The 22775-nt window shown below is 53.6% G+C and overlaps 1 protein-coding gene across 11 annotated transcripts in view; it reads right to left on the bottom strand.

The window, feature by feature from the left end:
* Nucleotides 1-22775, bottom strand: part of IKZF4 (IKAROS family zinc finger 4) — a 74202-nt gene that overhangs the window by 40963 nt on the left and 10464 nt on the right. For 7 of the 11 annotated variants that reach the window (XM_073319413.2, XM_073319412.2, XM_073319416.2 and 4 more), the window contains one exon: nucleotides 22010-22172. In XM_073319413.2, the coding sequence (XP_073175514.2) occupies nucleotides 22010-22172 (163 nt within the window). Of the gene's footprint in view, nucleotides 1-7702; nucleotides 7934-18450; nucleotides 21334-22009; nucleotides 22173-22775 lie in introns of those variants that run through there. The other 4 variants (XM_073319421.2, XM_073319420.2, XM_073319415.2 and 1 more) reach the window with 4 other exon arrangements.

Genomic DNA, 22775 nt, shown 5'->3' with positions numbered 1-22775 from the left:
AAGCGACATCACTTCAAAGATTTGCAGAACCTCTCTCTGCTTGGACTTTTCTATGTTGGTTTTACCAATTAGAAGAATGCTTTGAAAACTGAAGACAATTTATTTTACTAGGGTGACGGGATATAATTGAAATAGTTTCAGTCCTGACACGAAGCTAATCAGGAACAGACAGAGACATTCCCAATCCTGCAACATGCCCATGGAAAACATGCCAAGAGCAAACACTGCACCGTAGGCTACCTTTCTCCTTCCGACATAGGGCTGTCCAGGAAGAACACAGGGAGGCCTCACAAGCTGACTGCAGTGTCAGTTCAACAAGTGAATCATTCAAACAAGGGAAAGCAAATGTCTAAAAGCAAACTCTTCAGAACATCTTCATTCTTCTAATGACTTGGTCAGCCACGGAGTCATTGACAGAGGATAAACTTACCCAAGAGGTCTGTGCACATTGGCAGCTCCAACCAAAGTACTAATGGTGGGAGTGCTAACGTATACAGAGTCCAGAAGAGGACTATGGTCTGAGGCAGCATGGCCTAGGAGGACAGAGCACTGAACCCTATTCCCAGCTCCACCACTGGGCAAGTCACCTTAACTCCGTGCCTCAGTTTCCCCATCCTACAGATAATGATACTGACCTCCTTGGTAAAGCACTTCGAGACTTATGGATGAGAAGCCCCTACACAAGCGCGGGTAGTAGTAGAATTTATACAAGCATCACACCACCAGTTGAACTGCAACTGTGGGACGTGTGAAGAAATAGATCTAGGGCAGACGCAGCCATAATTAGCATCTCTGCTAGGGTAAGAATTAATAAGAGCCATAAACGCCCCTGTATTTTCTTTTTCCAACCCATTGTTTCCATCACCAGCAGTTTATTTTCCAGCATGAGGACTTTTTTCCACCTTTGCTACAGGCAGACGCTCATCGGATGAACCATTTTTTTTTTTATTTTTGGGTCACTGGAAGCATTTCAAAAAACAAGCTCAGCGCAAAGGATTTAAAAAAACTGTTTGTTTTTAATCAAACTGCCAATGATTTAAATGCCAAGGAAGCGGCTTTCCCAGCTCCGAGTATGTACTCACACGCTGCCGCGGCTAGCTGCAATTATCTGCTAGAGCAGAACTGGAGAACACCCTTCGCAGCCGAGTGGTTTGGACAAATTAGCAAGTAAATAGACAAAATCAAAACACAGCGCTAGCCCATCGGGATGTTGTCTTTGTCCCTTAAATAATGAAAACTCAACTGCAATGGATAAAATTAATGCTTTGTAATAGCTTAGTAAACAGCCTGCAGTATAACTGGAAAAATGAATTCAATGTAATACTAGACCAAAAGGCAGTGTCTACCTGTGCATTGTTTCTGAATTGGGAAGGGACCACTGATGCTCTTGGGCGCTTATTATGAAGCGTGCTGTCTAATGAGGTGTTACTGGGCAAATTTAATGCAATAATAAGGTGTTAAGCTGCAGCCTTTTTAAGTTACTGCTTTAAGAATGGGAGAAAGAAATGTGATCTAGAAATAAATCTAACTCATCCACTTGACAGAAGATTACTACATCAGAACGGCCATTCGGGGTCAGACCAATGGTCCATCTAGCCCAGTCTCTTGTCTTCCAACAGTGGCCACTGCCAGAAGCTTCAGAGGGAATGAAGAGAACAGGGAAATTTCAAGTGATCCACCCCCTCCTTTATCCAGTCCCAGTTTCTAGCAGCAGTGGTTTAAGGATATCTGGAGGATGCGGATGTGTCCCTGGCCATCTTGGCTAATAGCCATTGATGGACCTTCCTCCAGGAACTTACCTAATTGTTTTTTTGGACCCACTTATACTTTTGGCCCTCAACACCCTCTGGCAACGAGTTTCACAGTTTGGTTGTGCGCTGTGTGAAGCGGAACTTTATTTTGTTTGTTTTAAACCTGCTGCCTATTAATTTAATCTGGTGACCCCTAATTCTTGTGTGATGTGAAGGGGTAAATAACACTTCCCTATTCACTTTTTCTGTGCCATTCATGATTTTATAGATCTCTATCATATCCCCCTTTAGTCATCTCTTTTCTAAGAAAAACAGTCCCCGTCTTTTTAATCTTTCCTCAGATGGAAGCTGTCCTATACCCTTAATCATTTTCAATGCCCTTCTCTGCACCTTTTCCAATTCTAATGTATCTTGCAGATGAAGTGACCAGAACTGCACACAGTATTCTAGGTGTGGCCATACCATGGATTTATAATAGTGACATCACGATATTTTCTGTCTTATTATTTATCCCGTTCCTAGTGGTTCCTAACTTCGGGAGCTCTTTTGACTACGGCTGCACATTAAGCAGATGTTTTTAGGGAACTACCAAGGATACGCTCCCAAAAGAGATCTTAGAGGCAACAGCTAGTTCTGACTACATCATTTTGTACGTATAGTTGGAATTATTTTTTCCCCCCAACGTGCATTTGCATTTATCAGCATTGAATTTCCTCGGCCAGTCACCCAGTTTAGTGAGATCCCTTTGTCGTAGGGACTTATCCTAATAAACAGATCCCCTTTACTGCTCTGGTCAACTCATCACCACCTTTTTCTTACACTTCGCAGCATCCTAAGCTATAAGGATAAGCTGGATATTTTCCCCTCTAAGAACATCAGTGGACAAGCAAACTTAACACCAAGCAGCTCTTAAAAAATCTCCCATGTTAGAGTCCCCTAGTCTAAAGGCTGCGTAAATATGAGCAAAATTCTGTCCCTTCTATGAAGATAATGCTTGAAAAATCAGAGTGGGGGGTGTGTGTGCGCGCAAGTGATATGATAAACTACTTTAGAGATCTAAATCCATTTCCTTTGGACAACACCCAAAATTAGGTCCAACCTAGTGGCTTTATATAAAATATGAACTGTTACAAGAACTCTATTTGACTGAAGCAAATGTGCTTTATTTTTTTTTAGGATTATATTATTGGAAAGAGTCTCTCAGAGATGTAACTTTCTAATAATGCTAATAGGAGGCCTATGTGTACGTTTCCCACGTAGCAATATACTTTTTATTTATTGATAGAGGCATAACAAAATAGGAAGTTCAACTACTGCTCCTAAACACAGATTAAAAAACTTGTAAAACAAAGTTTGAATTCAAAGCATAACAAGAAGGACCGCCTCTTACCGTGGTTTTGAACAGCATCTAGGTCCTTGCTGAGTTCTCGGGACACTACCACAATTTGAATCAACAACCACCATAATCATGGGCTGCTCTGCTCAAAACTATAAGAGGTAGCATGAAATGCAAGAAGCTTCTTTTATTTCTAAGGGAATGAAGGAAAACCCGACCTCCTCGGCATTTGCCTAGACGGATTCACAGACAAATGGAAAGTCAGTCCCACTCCCACCCACCACCCTAGAGTGACAGCGATCTGTACAAATAAAGGCGTACTGCACTTTTGAACACCAATATTTTGAGATCCAACATGAGGCAGTACAGAAACACAAAGTACTTGACTAACATTAACTGTACCAATGCCAGACACACACAAGCTTTCAACTGAATTGATCCACTGCAAACAGAATAAATAATCCTCACACGCTCTCTCTCCCCCCGCATTGGCACTTTCTACCTCTTCCCCCTCTGGTGACCTCACATAACCCCATCTCCATCTCACAGGATGGGAGACCAAAACCTAATATCTGTGGTCCTATAATTCCGTTACCAGAGTACAAGCTGCTGCTGTATAAATTTCCCAAAGGAATTAAGGCTTTTGGGGAATCAAGTTAACTACTAGGCCAAGCTGCCTCCCACTCTAAACAGTGACCTTTCACTAGGTCTCCAAGCTCAGCCTTTGCAAGCTGGGGGACATGACTCACTGAGGTCTCTGAGGTTTCATGGAGTCCCTGAAAGTGAAAGTTAAGACAAAGCCCAAAATCATTATCCCATCTGCACTGGGTCTCTCACTACATGCACAAGACAAGTTCTAGGTGAGGACAATACTTACCCTTCTCCTCCCAATACCTCTGCAGCCTTGATCAACAACTCAGCAATAACCGTGCCCTGGTCTTCACCAAGCAAGAAGGGGAGCGATCATACCACGCGCTAAATAACATGAGGTGAAATCCTAGGGAAGACAAGGCATGCTCGTTTTCACATTCTAGTTTCCTAGCGTGTACCTCAACCTGCTAACACACATGACAACTACAGACTGCCTTGTCTTTAGTGGTAAGAACACACCTTGAATCCTAGTCTGAAAACACTCCAAAGCTTTGCCTAGATAACGTTGCACTTGGCACTTCTGTACGCCAAACGTACTGTTTCAGAGGAGCAGACGTAGGGCATGAGGAATGGACTGCTTCCTCCAGTAACACAGCACCACTTATCTGAGGACCTTGAGACACTTTACAAATATTATGATTAAAGCGTTACATTTTCTTAACCTTCCTCAAGATATTCCCCCACCTTACTAATAGGGAAACTGAGGCATGGAGACATTATCTGACTTGCCAAAAAGCACACATTGAGTCAGTCGCAGAGCCAGAAACATAGCAAGGGACTCCTGCCCTGTGCTTTGGTCACAGGACCAGCCCTCCCTCTGGGGGCAGCTGAACCACAGATAAGAAATATCATTGCTTCTAGCACACAGGTTCCAGGACAGCCCACTTCTAAGCCTGGTCAGCTCACTCGAGAGTTCAAAAGCCCCACAACCAGACAGAGGAGTACACAGAAGAGGCAGCTACGTTTATCCTCAAGCTGCCAACAACAGCTTGTGGTCCAAGAACGTCTCGCTGCAAAGCTGCTGCTGCCGCTGTCTCTTCATGCGCCTTACCCCTGCCACACTAGGAAATTTGGATCCTTCTTCCTTAAGCCTCCACGGCCCCTACCTATGCTAAGGTACTGCATGTGGATAGAAAAGAATTAATACATCCCTCCCCTGCGATTGCTGGAGAACCCAAGCCTAGCCTCTGTGGAAATGCACACGGACTGCATGGACAACCAGGGCTGATAAGGGGCAATTGTACTGGGACCCTGAGCTCAGGGCTGCCCCCCAAAACATCTGTCACCTCTGCATAAATAAAGTGAAATGGGAGTGGGTGGGGCCCTACTGAATGTGTCATACCGGGCCCGTGACTTTCTGAACGGCACCTGTGGACAATGCCTTGTCCCAGCGAGGAATGCTTTTGTGGAGGGTTTGCGTGTGCTGTAGTGAGGCAATACTCCTCATGTAGGAAGGAAGCTTAGATTTTGCTTGGATCTAAGTCGTCTTCAGTCATGAGGCAAACAACATACATCATTGGTCAGGTGCCATTCAGCAGGTGGCACTCTGCACAAAACCTCCTCCTGAGGTACCGAACATCAGGTGATAAAGAAAGGATGGTCCACTGGCTAGGTCTGAACAGCGCCTAGCACAACGGAGCCTGGTCCATGACTAGGACTCCTATGCATGATGGTAATACAAATAAAGTAATCACAGGTGCTAGCGTGGGACACCTGTGTTCAGTTCCCTGCTCCACCATTGACTCCTTGAATGACCTTGGTCAAGTCACTTAGGCTGTTTGTGGCTCAGCTCCCCATCTGTAAAATGAGGATAGCAGCCCTTCCCCCCCTCAGGGGGGTTTGAGGCGGGTAAAGACATTCAAGATTATGAGTAAATCTTCCAAATACCCCAACAAATGGAACTGTTAGTGCAGAGATAAAGCTGAGCAAGGAAATCATCATCTAAGCCAGACACCAACCTGACAGTTTCACGCTTCTCAGACGAAAAGTGCTAAGTATTATCCAACAGCAGCCTTAACCTTAACTCCGCCATCTTGTGCGTGTGCATTACAAGACAGTATTCCATTTCACCATCACACCGGCTGTACGTAATACAATGTGCACACAGCTGCATCTGCTGGGCTAGGAAAAGGGTAAGTTACTTTGCCCAACCAAAAAAAATAATTCCTCCAAGAACGTAAGATGATCAGACAAATCAACCTACAAGACACTGGACTGAAGCAGGGAAGCAAAGCAATTTTATGGAAATCCAACAAGATTCACTGTCCCTGAAGGACTAGAAATAAGCAACTTTCGTTGCATTTCTAAAAACGTGAAACCCTTCACTCTTCCCACACACCCACAGGGTGCCTGGTATCACCATGCGCCAACGAAACAGTCAAGTTAAGTTTATTTTTTCTTCTAGAGGAATATCATTTCAAACTACAGGACCATTTGAGAGCTGGGAGTGGCCAGCGTAAAGGGAGAAGGGTAACAAGGCTGGAAGTGGGGGTGGGGGAAACGGAGAGCATTTCTTTCCTCTTTTCCAAAAGTAACTACAAGTAAAACCCTAGGAGGCAACGATTTATTGTGGATTCTTTAGTCTGATCCCTGTAGAGGGAAGGGTGTAACCCCCTCCCCTCCCCTCCCCTCCCCAGTTCCCTAAAGCTACCAAGCTTGCAAGGCAGTATATGGAGAGGAACAGAGAAGGGAAAGTAGACGGACCCAGGTATGTCCCCGGTCTATCCCCTCTTACACCAGTGCTCCCCCCTTTAAAACATGAAGAAAAGGGGCTTCAAAAGGGAAGTCTGGGTCTCCTGTGCAACAGAGAAACACTCCCCAATTCTTCCCCCTCCCCAGTCCCAATAGTTCCCCTATCAGCCCTCCACCCTCAGCCAGCTGCACCCCATTACCCTAGCCGCCTCCTCTCAGCCATCCCCTCCCACCCAGAGTGATGCCTCTGTACCCACCCCACCTCCCCCCACCCACCCCAGATGCCTCCCTTAGCTCCCCTCCACTCCTGGACAGCTGCCCCCGCCCCCAACCCTTCTGCCAACCCCCTCCCCACAGCCTACCCCCACCCCTTCCCAATGACCCTCCCCATGGCCTACCCCTCCTCCTCTATCCCCTCCCCACAGCCTACCCCCACCCCTTCCCAATGACCCTCCCCATGGCCTACCCCTCCTCCTCTATCCCCACCCCACGGCCCAGCCCCTCCCCTTCCCAATGACCCTCCCCACGGCCCAGCCCCTCCCCAATGACCCTCCCCACGGCCCAGCCCCTCCCCTTCCCAATGACCCTCCCCATGGCCTACCCCTCCTCCTCTATCCCCACCCCACGGCCCAGCCCCTCCCCTTCCCAATGACCCTCCCCAATGACCCTCCCCACGGCCCAGCCCCTCCCCAATGACCCTCCCCATGGCCTACCCCTCCTCCTCTATCCCCACCCCACGGCCCAGCCCCTCCCCTTCCCAATGACCCTCCCCATGGACCAGCCCCTCCTCCTCTATCCCCACCCCACAGCCTACCCCCACCCCTTCCCAATGACCCTCCCCAATGACCCTCCCCACGGCCCAGCCCCTCCCCAATGACCCTCCCCATGGCCTACCCCTCCTCCTCTATCCCCACCCCACGGCCCAGCCCCTCCCCTTCCCAATGACCCTCCCCATGGCCCAGCCCCTCCTCCTCTATCCCCTCCTCACCCCACAGCCCAGCCCCTCCCCTTCCCAATGACCCTCCCCATGGACCAGCCCCTCCTCCTCTATCCCCTCCTCACCCCACAGCCCAGCCCCTCCTCCTCTATGCCCTCCCCACCCATCACCTCTCCATAGCCACAGCCCACCCCCCTCTACCCCTCCCCACAGCCCTCCTCAGACCCGCCAACCCCCCTCCCCGCTGACCCCCCCCACCGCTGCACAGCCACCCCCGCCCTTTCCCACTGACCCTCCTCCAGGCCCCCCAGCCAGGCTGCCCCGCCCCCTTCTCACCTGAGGGGGGGCTGCGGGGAGGGGCCCCCCGGCCCGGCCGCTGCGGGGTGGGGACTGGGGGGCTCAGCGGCTCCGCAGCGGCGGCTCCATCGGCGGCGGCTTCACCTGAGGAGGGACCGGGCCCCCCTCCCCGCCCCGAGCCACTTCCGGTCCCACTGCCAGGAGACAGGCGGGGGCAACCGCGCGCCGAGCGCATCGAGCTGGCAGGGAGCAACCGAGAGCATCGTTCGGGGGGGGGCGTTGGCAGCAGCCGAGCGCCGAATGAATCGAGCGAGCAGGGAGCCACTGGGCACCGAGCCCTCGGGAGCCAGGGAAGCAGGCGAGTGCCGAGAGCATCGAGCCAGGGAGAAGCCCCGGGCAGCGGCGAAGCGCGTCGATAGCCAGGTTGCCGCAGGAGCAGCCGAGAGCATCGATTGGGGGAGCAGGCCGGCGTCGAGAGCATCGATGGGCAGGGCTGGCCCCGCAGGCTGCAGCTGGCGGCAGGGCGGGGTGGAGGGCATGGGAGATAATCGATTAATAATGATCGATCAGCGGTATTGGCAACGATCGATAATCGATCCTGAATTAACTCCCCCTCAACGGACTGTCATTATTTATTTGGATTAGCAAATGATTTTCCAAAGCGACGGCTGATCATATCCATCGATAATCGATAATCGTCTGATTAATGATCGATAATCAGCTGATAATCACTCCACCCTAACCCTCGGGTAAAGAACAGGACAACGGCTTGGCAGTAAGTCACAATTCATCAATAACGTGTTAAACACAATTCAGCCACATAAATAACTGGCCAATAATCGATCACCAGAAACCTAGCTCGCCCACTAGAGTCCAGTGCGAAGTTCTAAAATCAGCAGAACCTGCTGAAGACGTAACATTCGTGACTCATTAGTGCAGAACTGTTTCCCAATTGATTCATTTGCCTAAAGGCATTACCCACCAATGACCAGCGAACTGATGATTAAGCTCATTCCTTACGAATGAATGTGCAGTGTGTGTGTGTCCCTGCCTATCAACCCCGAGCCTCTCATGGCCTCCCAGCGCCACCATGCGCTTCCTCTCCTTCCCACCTGTTTCTGGGAGTAGTTGCTGGCTGCCTGCCTGCCTGCCTTTTCAGTGCAGGACCCAAAACAGCTGCAGGACTTGCCGCTCCAGCAACGAGCTCTGCTTTTACACACAGCTCCCTGCAGGATGGGGACCAGAGTCGGTTTCATTGTGGTCCTGGCCCTTTTAAAGAGCAAAGCTCCCTGACGTCAACGGGAGCTGTCGACACTGGGCACCTCTGAAATCAGGTCTCAAGTTGGGTTCCCAAAATCACTGGCCATTTTGAACGTTTGGCTGCAAAATCCCATCCTGAAGGTAGGGTTATTACTGACCTGCGCTTAGCAGAATTAATTTCATTACAGAAATTAAAGACAAGAAATATGGATGATGGGCCAGATTCGCTCCTGCCACGAGCAGGTGCAATTTCAGGCTTCAGTTGGGAGCTACACCTGCTTACGCTGCATAGACTGTCAGGTCTTTTGTTGTGTGTTTGTACAGCACCTCACACGGCGGGGCCATGACTGGGGCTCTGACTGCACTACAAGTTATAGGTAATGATCATCATCAGAACTCTTACCAAAGCTCAAACGGCGACTCTCCCTGGGCCGCTTCCTCTCGCTGCTTCTCCCCCTCTTCAGGCTCTGTCTGGTCAGTCCAAGTCTGAAGTTCCCTTTGAAGCCTGAGGCATTGTCTGAAGGATGCAATCAATTCCCTGCATACGCTAATTCTGATCTCTTTGGAGTTGGGAATTTTTGACCAAATTAGCTAATTCAATCGTTTTATCCAATATGCAAATGGCGCAGAGCCTCAGAGCTGACTCAGAGTCAAATGACCTTTTGCTCCCAGAACTTCCCTTTGATCCAGACATGAGCCACTTCAAACCTTTGCTGGCTCGCTGCATGAAATCTGATGTTTTGCTAAATGTGCCATAAAGTGAGGGGCCCCTCTGTTGGCTACATCATGTTATTTCACGGCCCCTGCTATTTACACAGTGATCGCTGCTTTCTTGGTGAATGATGCTGTGTCAGTTACCCCAGGAGTCAGGTTTGATTCCTAGATAGCCGGGCTTATCTGCATTTCTCCCTAAGCAACCTGGGGCCCTTCATCACTTGAAGTGCGTTGGTGACTCGGTAGGTGGCAGTCTTCCCTTGGAGCCAGCACTGAGGGCTGGATCCTCAGGCATTTAGGCACCTAATTCCCATTGAAATCCAATGGGGGCAGATGGTCAGCGCTGGCTGATGTCAATGGGAGTTAAGCACTTTGAGGATCTGGGTCCAAATCAATGCACCAGAGATGGATGACAAAGACCCCATGACACAGTCTGTATCCGCCTCAGTGCCCTGGCCCTGATCATTCTAGTCTGTTTCCTTTTGTCATTTCAATTGGGTACAATGTTCCTCTTCATTTCCCCACCTGGAATCACTGCTGCCTTGTCACGTGCTGTTCTACAGCTGCCATGTTCCACCCCAGAGGTGGCTGTATTTCAGTGGCAGGTAGAGAGGCTGGAATGTGTTAGAGAAGTAAGGTAACATTTGTTATTAACAGGATCATGGAAAGGCTGCAGGGATGGCACATCTTCCTACTGCAGAGCAGGTTTCCACGGCTCCCGGCCTCCCGTGACTATTCAAATAGGCAGTGGCCTCAGGTCTAGCTCCCTGCCCTTTGATTTAAATGCCTTGTGAACCCCCCACTCACACAGCACATACCAATGAATCCATTAGCCACGAATCACTGTCACTGGCTCAGGGCCAGGCTGAGTAGCCCATTTCTTGGGTGGTTGTTTACAGGCCTGATCTAAAGCCTGTGGAAGCGAGTTCCACTGACTCCAAGGGAGGTTAGCTCAGATCCGCTATGCCTGCCACTTGTGTTATAGGGGAATCTAGATGCCTCAGCTGCAACTGGCCCTCGCTGTGCCAGGTGCTGCATAAACATGGGGGCAGGCTCTCTCCACTAGGCCCTGCTGCCTCCCAGAGTCTCTATCACATGCTCTCTGTGGAGGGGAGAATTCCCCCCCAGTCAGTCAAACCTGGGCAATGCCAGCTGGTGGCACGGCCAGACACATACACACCCCCACCCTCCTCAGCATTCCTGGGTCCCACTGAGCAGTCAGCCCCTCACCCCACTCCTGCCCCGAGCCAACACACTCTGCTCTGCCTGGGAGAGGACAAGCCCCCAGCCGCGGGAGTGCCGCATTCCCTCCCCCTCCACGCACTCGCCCAAGGGTGGGGGTTGGGGTGTAAGGGGGCTGAGGACCAGGCAGATCTGGGGTGTTTTCTTGGAGAGCTCCCAAGCCCTTGGGGGGCCACTCGGTGCAGGGACACCAGGGCTGTATGCTCCGTGCCTGGAGAGCGGGCGATGCAGAGACAGCTGCAGGGCACGGCCAGCCTTCGCCCCAGGGCAAATCTGCAGCCCTGGCGGGAAAAAAACAACCTGGGGCCGTTAAATCAGAATCAAACTGGAGCTTTTATTAGGGAAGTTCAGCTAGAAGAATAGGTTTTTCCCCAAAGTTCAAGGAGTCAGGCCCGGAGCCTCCTTGCGATGGGACTGACCCTCCCCAGGGCTTCCACTCCCCCTTTGAGGTTAGAGGTGGGGAGGGGGCTGCTGAGAGGACACGTCATCACTATGTGTGTCACCCCCCATCCCCATAGGGCGGGGGTTTCAAGCTCCCAGAGCCTCACCCCAATTTGAGGAGGGGGAATCTCCCCCCCCCCGACCCCACATTCTCTCCCATCACAGCCTCTTTCAGGGGCTGTTTCCAGTTTGGGGGTGGGGGAGCAGTTCCCAGAAGCAGCTCCTGGGCTTTTGCCACCTCGTCCCTTCTAAACCAGGCCCGCCAAGCTTAGCCCTCATATCCTTCCCCTCCCTGGGTGGGCGTGCGTATCCTGGAGGGGTGAGGTTCCAGAACCAACCCACATCCACTCCTTTGGCCCACTCCGACCCCATGTCTGCGGGCTCCTGGCGAGTCCACAGCACACCCCCGGCGGGCTCCTTCCCACCTGACTCAGGGCTGGTTGGTTGTCTTAGCCAAAGGGAGCTGGGGGGGGGGGTGCCTACTAACCGCTCCTGCCTTTCAACACAACTGGTCTGCGAGTGGCCCTGTGTCCACTACCCTCCCCAAGGGCCGCTACGCGCCAACGTGGGCCCATCTCTTCCCATCGCAGGCCAGACACAGCTTCCCCGACGGTGCCCTTATTCCCTCTGTGGGGGCCGAGCCAGCGCTGTGTATTCCCACCCCACCTCCACTGCGGCTCGGGGCCCTGTAATTGCTCTGCATCAGCTGCCCACTAGACATGCTGGTCAGACCGTCCCAGCCACGTGAAATCCAGAATCTGAACAGCCACCCCGGCGGCTGCACCAGGAGGGATTGGGGAGAGCGGGCAGGGCTCTGTTCTCCCTTCCCTGCACAGGCGCCAACTCCGTTCTGCCCCGGGGTCCGCTCTTGATGGGGATCGTACAAGGTGCAGAAGGAACCGAGCTGGGGGAGTTCATGGGCCTAGCAGTGAGAAACCCAGGACGTTGGCTCAGAAGCTGAGATTGCTTGAATCTTTGAAAGACACACAGCCGTGGGCACACAGACACGCCAGCCCCCTTCCCTCCCCCCCGTACTCTCTCTGCCCCTGCTTCTCACCCTACGACACATCACCACAAGCCAACGCTCCACACAGCCTCAGCCCACGAGCCAGGGAGGTTGATTACAATGCACATGGCTCCTGCTGCTGAGTACTTAACAGTCAGGCTGGCAGGGCGGGACGCAGCCAGTCCCACCCGCCCCGAGCAACGCGCCCAGCACAGCGGTATCTGGGCACGGCTCAGAGACCAGCAGCGAGTTAGAGACAGACACTGGGGGACAGGCTCCCCAGGGGCCCGGGGTTCCAGGGCGGAGTGGGAAGAGAATAAACTTCTCCTGCACCAGCAGCTTCCTTCAGGTATTCCGGGGGGAGGAGCCCCACTCCCCCAAACCACCTGCAGTTCCCATGCTACGTAACAACCAGCCTTCAAAGCTCCCGTCCCCTTGGATCCTGTAATCCCCGAGGCAGCGTCCCCGCACCGTGCAGCAGAGAGGCCCTGGGTCTCAACCCCCTGCAGCTTTCAGCACCAAGCTCACAAGCCCTTACACCTTAGCAGGGAGCAAGCTGTGGCAGGGGCAGGTGCCAGACGCCAGGTGGAGCCATGCCCACAATGATGCCAGTGGGACTGTGACGGGGGCTGAGTAAGAAGCACTTGATCAGCCCCCTGCCACTCCAGCCCCAATCAAGGGGAATGGATTGGGGCTGGCTGGATAGCCCTGCACTAGCCAGGGCTAGAAAGGCTGGGAGGAAGCCAGAGGGAGTGGGGAAGAGAAAGGCCAGGCCCAGAGGGAGCTGGGAGCCTTCTGGCCTGTTGCTGGCCAGGCCTGCACCTGGCAAAGTTGGCTGTGAAACCCCCCCGTAGGTGGAAAGCGGTGGTGGGAAAACCACTGTAAATAAAGGAGACTGGTGCTGAATCAAGCGAAAGCGCTCCTGACTTACGGGAGAGGGCAACGGGCCGAAAGCAGAGGGGCCTAGCGTCCAGGTCTGATCTCCCAGGGAGACGGGTTTAAAGACGGCTCCTTTCCCTGGAGGCCGTCCAGACATTGCAGCCTCGTGCCAGGGCACAGGAGAGACAAGCGGCCCCAAGAGCTGATGAGCCAGTTCTGGGGATGGGTGGGGGATCCCCACTTTCCGCTTTGATTAGACCTGAGCCCATGGAAATTCCGAGATTTTGACAGGTGTTTCCCTCCCAACTCGGACCAAAAAGTTGAAATATAAAAAAAAATTAGAAATCGTGGAATGGAAAGTTCCGAAACATCTCAACTTGGAAACATTAAGCCATCGTCTTTCACTACTGCATCACGTCCCACCCCAGGGCCTCAAGTGAGGGGTAGTCTGGGTGCCTTGTGCCCCACTCTCTTCTATGGGACAAGCTCCCCAGATGGACTACACCTCCCATGATGCACCACACCTCCCATGATGCACCATGGTGGTTCAACCAGGGGCTGACCATGGTGCATATCTTGGGAGGTGTCCATAAGAACAGCCATACTAGGTCAGATCAATGGTCCGTCTAGCCCAGGCTCCTGTCTTCCCCCTGTGGCCAATGCCAGGTGCCTCAGGGAATGAACAGAGCAGGGCACTTAGTGTGGGATCCTTCCCCGGTCATCCAGTCCCAACTTCTGGCAGTCAGAGACTTAGGGACACCCAGAGCCCAGGGTTGCATCCCTGAGCATCTTGGCTAATAGCCAGTGATGGACCTGTCCTCCATGAACTTCTCTAGTTCTTTTTTGAACCCAGTTATACTTTGGCCTTCACCCCATCCCCTGGCAAGGAGTTCCACAGGTGACTGTGCGGTGTGTGAAGAAATGCTTCCTCGCGTTTGTTTTTAAACCTGCTGCCTGTTCATTTCATTAAGTGATTCTGGTTCCTGTGTCAGGGGAAGGGGTAAAGAACACTTCCTGAGGCCCTTTCACCACACCAGGCACGATTTTATAGCCCTCTCATATCCCTCCACGGTCTAAACAGAACGGTCCCCGTCTTCTTAATCTCTCCTCTGCTGGAAGCTGTTCCCTCCTGCTAATCACTTGTGGTGCCCTTCTCTGTGCTTTTTCTAATACATCTGTTTTTGAGATGGGGCACCCAGGACTGCACACAGTATTCCAGGTGGGGACCTACCCTGCTTTTATATATTGGCATTATATTTTCTGTCACTATCTGTGCCCCTTCCCCATATTCTGTTCGCTTTTCTGACGGCCGCTGCGCACGGAGTGGATGTTTTCAGAGAAGTCTCCACAATGGCGCCAAGATCTCCTTCTTGAGCAGTAACAGCTAATTTAGACCCGTCACTGTACATGTGTTAGGATGATGTTTTCCAGTGTGCATGACTTTGCATTTCTCAGCATTGAATTTCATCTGCCATTTTCTTGCCTAGGTCATGTCATCCAGTTCTGTGAGATCTCTTTGTAGCTCTTCGCCGTCTGCTTTGGACTTAACTCTCAAGTCATTGTGTATCATCTGCAAACTTTGCCACCTCACTGTTTACGCCCTTTTCCAGATCATTTTATGATTACGTTGAACTGCTCTGATTCTAGTACAGATCCTTGGGGGACCCTGCTAGTTACCTCTCTCCACTGTCATTACTGTGTGCGAGGCCTTCAGGAGTCAGTGACCCGTAGGACTGCCCATGGTGAAAGCCGCAAGGAAGCCACTGGCATGAAGACTGAAGTGCTCAACTTGTTTTTTGGAATGTACGGACAATGTACGAAGCAGGGAAGCTAGCTCAGGTCCCAGCAGAGATGAGACACTACAGCTTACAGCTCCTGGGGGTCAGTGAGAGCAGATGGACGGGATCAGGAAGATGAACAGCCTTGGGAGAAACTTGGCCGTTTTCCTGGATGGGATGATAGACAACACCATGAGGGTGTGGCCATCCTTTTGAAGAAGGGAGTGGAGCATTCCTTGCTTGAGTGGAAATCCATCAGCAGCAGCCTTATGAGAGCCAGACAAAGGGAATCATAATAATATAACCCTGATTCGGTGCTAGACTCCAACAAATGACTGTGATGAAGTAGTAAAGGACAAATTCTACCTTACACTCCAGGCGGAGTTAGAGAGAGTACCACGCCGCGACCTAACTATCGTCATGGGAGACGTGAATGTCGAGGTCGGTAAGGACAACACAAACAAAGACAGAGCAATGGGAAGACATGGGTGTGGCACTATGAATGAAAACAGAAGGAGGCTTGTTGATTTCTGGAATATGAATGACCTAGTCAGCGGCGGAACCCTATTTCAACATTGTGAACTTCACAAGCTGACATGGTGTTCTCCAAATGGCAGAGGTAAGAACCAGATTGACCATATCATGATAAATGGCAAATGACGACACTCACTGACAGATGTGGAAGGGGGGCAGATGTTGGCAGCAACCACCACCTTGTGACAGCCTCCATCAAGCTAAAACGGAGATGTGTGGGGCCACCAAACAAGGGCCATAGACGTTATGATGTTGACAAGCTAAAGTCCCCTGAAATACAGAAAGCCTTCGCTCTGCAGTTAAAGAACAGGTTTCAAGCACTTGCAGACCTTGATGAAGAGAAGGGGAATGCAGATGAGGAGATCAACAAGTGGGACAAAGTAACAACAATTTATAAACAGAGCAGTGAAGCCTGTCTAGGCTACAGGCAGAAGAGTGGATTACACCCAGCATGTGGAATGCCATAGAAACCAGACGAGCCCTGAAGAAAAGTTTTAGACAAAAAATCCTCGAAGCTAAAGGACAAATACCGTGAGCCATACAGCAAGGCCCACTGGAAGGTCAAAACACCTTGTGAGAGCGGACAAACGGCATGATATTGATGATCTGGCAACACAAGCAGAGGATGCAGCTGCTCGTGGTGAACAAGGAACAGTCTACAAAATCACGCAGCTTATCGGTGGCAAACGGCAGACACCAATGAACACTCATCAGGAACAAACAAGGACACATACTGACAGCTGAAAAAGAACAAGAAATGTGCTGGACAGAGCATTTCAAAGAATTGCTGAACAGGGAGCCACCTAAAGAGGAAGCAAACATCCAGGAGGCAGAAGAAGATCTGGATATCAACACAGACGACACCCCCTACTAACGAAGAGATCATTCACATCATCAAATCCTTAAGAAATGGGAAAGCTCCTGGCACGGATAACTTGAATGCAGAATTGTTCAAGGTAAATCCTAAATTAGCAGCATCTATCCTGGCCCCTCTATTTCCATCAGTCTGGGAAAGGGAAAAGGTGCCAGATGAGTGGACCGATGGCGTTATAGTGAAGATACCAAAGAAAGGAACTCTCGGCGATTGTGATAACTGGTGTGGTATCACACTTCTCTCTGTGGCAAGCAAAGTATTGTGTAAGATCATAGCCCAGCGTATATCAGAGGCAGTTGATGGCGTTCTCAGAAAAGAGCAGGCTGGGTTTTGGAAAGGGCGTGGCTGCACAGACGAGAGCTTCACTCTACGAAACAGAGCAGAATGGTGCTTAGCATGGCAACGGCAACTCAACATACATTTCACAGACTTTGAGAAGGCTTTTGACAGCCTTCACAGGGCCAGCCTCTGGCACAGTCTGTGGGCGCATGGAATTCCTCTCCCTATAATCAACGTCATCAGAAGCTTCTATTCCAATTTTACATGCAGTGTTGGTCACAGTGAGCTCAGTTTTGAAATTGAAACAGGAGTACGTCCGGGTGTGTCATGTCTGCAATCCTCTTCAGCATTGCCATTGACTGATGCGGTGTACAGAAGAAGTCATGCCAAGAGGCATTAAATGGACACTGTTCTCATCCCTTGAAGACCTGGACTTCGCAGATGATCTCGCTCTCCTATCACATACCCAACACCATATACAAGAAAAAACAACTCGACTCAATGCATTCAGCCAGCAGATTGGACTGAAAATCAACCGCAATAAGAGAGATCATGACCTTTAATATTGCCTCACCATCCCCAGTGCAGATCGAGGGTCATGTTCTCACCAGTGTAGAAATATTCACATACTTGGCAGCACCATCAGCCCGGACGGTGGAACAAGCCAGGACATCCGGAACAAAAATCAATAAAGCCAGGAACACCTTCAGGAGCTTAAATACAGTCTGGAAATTATCAAAATACAACAGCAAAACCAAACTCAAGATTTATCAGAGCTGCGTACTCTCAACGCTACTCAATAGTGCAGAAAGCTGGGAATGAGAAAGTCGGACACCGTCTTCATTCCACACAACCGGCCACAGAAAAATCCTCTGTATCTTTTGGCCTAGAACAATTTCACACCAAGATCTATTGACACTGTGCAGCCAAGAGGATCTGAGCCCCATCACTGCCAGGAGGCGTTGGAGATGGATCCGTCACGTGATTCCATCCCCAGAGCAGCAATGAGACGGACACCTGAAGGCAAGTGAAAACAAGGCCGCCCGAAAACAACCTGGCGAAGAGCTGTGGAAGCTGAGCTGAAAATCTGGGGCAGAGCTGGGGAACCATTGAGAGACTTGCCAGAAGCAGACAGGAGGGGAGGAGGTTCGTCGCTGCCCTAAATGCCAGAGGAGTAATAGGAACACGATGATGATAGCTGTCAAAACTGACCATTTATCCCTACCCTTTGTTTCCTATTGTTTAACCTGTTTCTGACCTTCGAGAGGACCTTCCCTCTTATCCCGTGACTCCTTACTTTGCTTAAGACCCAGTAGTGAGGGACTTTGGCAAAGGCCTTCTGAAAGTTCAAGTACACTGGATCAACACATTTGTTGACCCCCTCAAAGAATTCTAGTAGATTGGTGAGGCATGATTTCCCTTTACCAAACCACGTTCATCTTGCTCTCTGGTCATTCTGTTCTTTACGATAGTTTCAACCAATTTGCCAGGTACTGATGTTCGACTTACCGGCCTGTAATTGCCAGGATCACTGCTGGAGCCTTTTTAAAAAGATCCGCATCACATTAGCTCCCCTCCAGGCGACTGGTCCAGAGGCTGACTTCAGCGATCGATCACATACCCTGGTTAGTAGTTCTGAGGCAGCTGGGCCACAGAGAATGGGGGACGAGGCACCAAAATCACAACCCCCAGGAGGCACGTGGGTGGGATTAATGCGGAACTAACCTGCAACGAACCATTTCAGTAGAGCTCGACAAACCAGACAGGTCACAGTCAGGTCTGCCTCAGAGTAAAGATTTTATTTAAACATTTTCTCAACAGAAAAAAAACCTGAAATTTTCCTGGGGAAAAGTTTCACTTTGGGGGAAGCCACACATCCTGGTGGAGAATTCCTGGCCAGCATACAGCTTATGGCTTTTAACATACCTGCAGACTGACCAGCCAAGGGAGCCACTGACCACAGCACAGGGGGACATTTATGTAGCATCTTCCTAGTGGGGGATCAGAGGAAAGTCCCCTCACCCGACTCTCGATCCCAGCCCCTGAGGAAGATGGCACCAGCAGAGCCAGGCTGGGCAGATTGGCTGTGGTGGTTTGATCTGTTTAGAAATTGGATCATTCCCCGGCCCAGGACATGAGCTCGTCAGACTCATGCTCAGCTCCTGCTGCGAGGAGAACACAGAGCAGGTGCCCCGGACTTCCACCCCCGGACTTTTAACCTCAGCCTGACCCCAGGCAATGGTTAACCCTGGAAAGCCTTGGTGGGCAGCCAGCTGGCCTGTAAATTAACAAGACGAGTCCATAACCCAGCACAATCTTTATGACCGCCTGCATCTGACACTTCCCATGGGGGGAGCCCAGCAACGAGGAAGGGCCCAGGCTGAGACGCAGTGGATAGGTTGGCGAACAGGCCAGCGACGTGGCAGGAGGGCGCTGGGCCATGCTGGGGCAGCGCCAGGGGGCAGAGGATGAAGAGGCTCTGAACCAGAAGGCACAGGCTGGCGCAGAGGGGGCCCAGAGCACTAAGGGCAGGTGAGGAGAAGGGGGCGGCAGCCAGCAGGGAAAGGGCGGGGGGTGGATTTTACGCTGGGTTAATGGGGGGACGTGGGCAGGAATAACAGCACTAGCGGGAGAACTGGGCGCTGCCGTCCTGGCCCGGGCCTGGAACAGCTTTCTCCCCGTGCCCCTGCCAGCCTGCCCCAGCCCGCTCCGGGGGCCACCTGCCTCCAGGGATAACCACCATCCCCGCAGCCCGGTCCAGGCTGGGGCTCCCCGTCGGGGCTGCCAGCAGAGGGGCCGTGTGGGGCCAGCTGGAATGGTATTTCAGTGCCAAGGACCCACTCCCCTGTCCTTGTGGGAAGTAGGCTGAGACCCACCAAACTCATCTCACAAAGGGCCGCAGCCCCTGGCTTACTAGCCCACTCTGTCCCCCCGCCTCCTCCCTGAGGGTCACTGCTCAGCTCTGCCTGCCCATCAGACCCCTCCAGAGAGGGAATCGTTCCTAGGCCAGGCCCCCAGGAAGGGAGCCCTGGAGAAGCGGGGGGGCAGGGGAGAGCTGCCCCTGAATCGGCCTCTCCAAGCTCCCCCTGGGGCTGGGTGGATCCGTTTCAGGGACTCCCTCCCTGACTTGGCCACCCATCTCTATCCATCCGGAGACAGAGGGCGCTGCGGGGGAGGGCGGGGGGGCTGCATGTCTCCCCTGTGCTTCTCCCCCCCGTTAATCCTCAGCCACAGTGACGCGGACGTGGTGCCAGGCGTTGCTCAGCACTCCCCGCAGGTTCCAGATGGGCTCCACCGTGTCGGGCTGCACGTTGTAGCTGGTGTCCACGGCCTTGCAGACGATGTCCAGCTCCGTGTGGTCGGGGGGCACAGGGGCCGTGAGCCGCCACAGGCGCCATGCCCAGGCCCGGCCTGGCCGCTGCTCCTCGCCCATCAGCTCGGCCACGTGCCACGTCCGGCCGCCATCCAGCGAGACGTCCACGCGGACCACGCCGCGCCCGCCCCCGCTCCAGGCGTAGCCCTTGACCGTCAGCTCCCTGGGTGGGACGGTGGCGCCTGGCGCGGGGTCTGTGATGGCCGACTGGACGGGCAGCTCCTGGATGGCGGGGGCCGTGGTGAAATCCACCGTGTCCCAGTCCACGGCGGGCGAGAACCCCTTGTAGTCATTCTGCTGCCAGTGGCTCGGGCTCTCCTCCCGGCTCACAGAGACCCGGCCCAGCCACTTGACGTTGCGGGCGCCCACCACGCCTGGTACCACCACCCGCAGCGGGTAGCCGTGGTCCTGCGGCAACTCCTCGCCGTTCATCTCGTAGGCCAGCAGCACCTCGGCCCCGCGGCCCATGGCCGCACGGTAGGGGATGGAGGCACCGTAGGCCGCCCCGCTCAGGTCCTTATCCAGGCCCTCGAAGCAGACGTGACGCTCCCCGGCCTCCTCGTCCTCCTCCGTGTAACCGGCGTGCGCCAGGACGTCCCGGAGCCGGACGCCGCCCCAGCGGGCCGTGCTGATGGCCGCCACGCCCCACTCCAGCCCCTTCACCTGCCGGACGCGGCTCATCTCCGAGCGGCGGTTCCCGGCACACTGCAGGGTGACCGTCACCTCGTGCTTGGGAAACCGGTGCTTGAGCTCCGGCAGCGAGAACACCAGCACCCGGCCCCCCGGCCCCTCCACCTCCAGCCGATAGCGGGCGGGGTCCACGGCCGGCACCGGCAGATGGTTGCGCTTGAAGAAGAGCTGGTTAGGCGTCAGGTAGTTCTCGGTCAGCAGCTCAGCCGGCGGCTCCGCGTTGAAGGGCTTGAGGCTGTTGACTTTGAGGGCAGGGTGCCGAGGGGGGTCCCCGGAGTAGGGGTCCCCCTGGGCGGGCTGGCTCGGCTCCTCGGGGCTCAGCTCCCCCACCTTGTAGCCCCGCAGGATCTCCAGCACGTGCTCCTGGCTGTGCACGGCGTACATGGCCCAGAACGGCTCCAGGGCGCCCCCCGCTGCCAGCAGGATCTTGCTCTTGCCCCCCGGGTGCAGCTCCACGAAGTCGGTGATGTCAAAGACCTCGCTTCCGTAGGTCACCCAGACCCGTTCGGCCAGGCTGCGGTGCCGCCCCACCTCCTGGCGGGTGAACACGGGGTACGGCGCCCCGGGCACGGCCACAGCGTTCGGCTCGGCCTCTGACGCCTGCAGAGAGATGGGCTCACGAGTGCGGCCGCCAACGTCCACCACAGGCCTCTGAGGGCCCGGCCCCCCACCCGCCTCGGGGGAATGGGACTCAGAGGGGGAAGGGACGCACTGCAGGCTATGCAGCACATCAGGGGCAGAACTGGGAGTGGGACTAGGAGTCCTGGCTCCCAGCTCTAACCACTGGATCCCACGCCCCTCCCAGTGACAGAACCCAGGAGTCCTGGCTCCCAGCTCTAACCACTGGATCCCACGCCCCTCCCAGTGACAGAACCCAGGAGTTCTGGCTCCCAGCTCTAACCACTGGATCCCACGCCCCTCCCAGAGACAGAACCCAGGAGTCCTGCTCCCAGCTCTAACCACTGGATCCCATGCCCCACCCAGAGTCAGAGACAAAACCCAGGAGTTCTGGCTCCCAACTCTAACCACTAGATCCCACACCCCTCCCAGAGCTGGGGAGAGAACCCAGGAGTCCTGGTTCCCAGCCCTCCCACTCTAACCACTAGACCATGCCTCCTTCCCCACCTTTGTGCCCTGAGGCAGAGAGCTGAGCACCAGTACCCACTGCCTCCCCACCTGCTGCTTCCGCGCCTCCCCCCAGCACGGGCCCCTCCCACTCCACGGAGGCTCCGGGGAGCCACCAACCCCATGATGCTGGTCCCAGCTCCTTTCTCACCTGTCTGCGGTGATCTCCATAGGCCAGGCCGGCGCCCAGGCCCAGCAGAGCACCCATGGCCATGACCTTCCATCTCTGGCTGCCGTCACCAGCTCTCCAGGTGCCGTAAGTGCGGGAGGGGGTGCAGACTTGGGGGTGGGACCTCCAGGCCACAGCTGCCAACCTGGGGGAGAAACCAGGACTTCAGTGAGGGCAAAAATCCCTCAGCAACCTCCCTGGGATCTACAGGACACCCAGGGTGCAAGCCCATCACCAGTCCTGCTTGCTTGCCAACTATCCCAAACCTACTGGCTGTGCAGCAGGGGGTGCTCTCTAGGGGGTGCTGTGCTGAGCAAGGTGGGGCTCAGCAAGGGGTGCTCTCCCCCTTCCCCATGTTTCTGGCCCACTTCCAACCCAGCTAATTACATTCTGCCTCTCTAAAGTAATACCTGCCAGACCCGGGAGTCCTGTTCCCCTCCTTTGCTAGGCCACCATTGCTGTGCGGCTGTTAAGCAACTGCCGCTTGCCACCCCAGAGGTGGCTGCATTTCAGCCTCCAGCCACCGGGCTCCCTCTGGTGTGAGCTGTTCCTTTGAGAGCTGCTTTCGGCAGCTGGTCCATGGACTCCTTCCCAGTCCAGAACCCGGTGGAACATTAACCCAGTGTTCCTCCCCCACAGGTCTGACAAAATTACCAGCCATAGAGCCATACCAGATGAAACACTCCTGCTCTCGGGCTCGGGCTCCCCTGGGGCTGAGAACTGTCTGCAGGGGGACCGCAGAGATTAG

Source organism: Lepidochelys kempii, chromosome 20, assembly GCF_965140285.1.
Source record: "Lepidochelys kempii isolate rLepKem1 chromosome 20, rLepKem1.hap1, whole genome shotgun sequence".
Taxonomy (NCBI): Eukaryota; Metazoa; Chordata; order Testudines; family Cheloniidae; genus Lepidochelys; species Lepidochelys kempii.
This window is presented reverse-complemented; position numbering and strand designations above follow the sequence as displayed.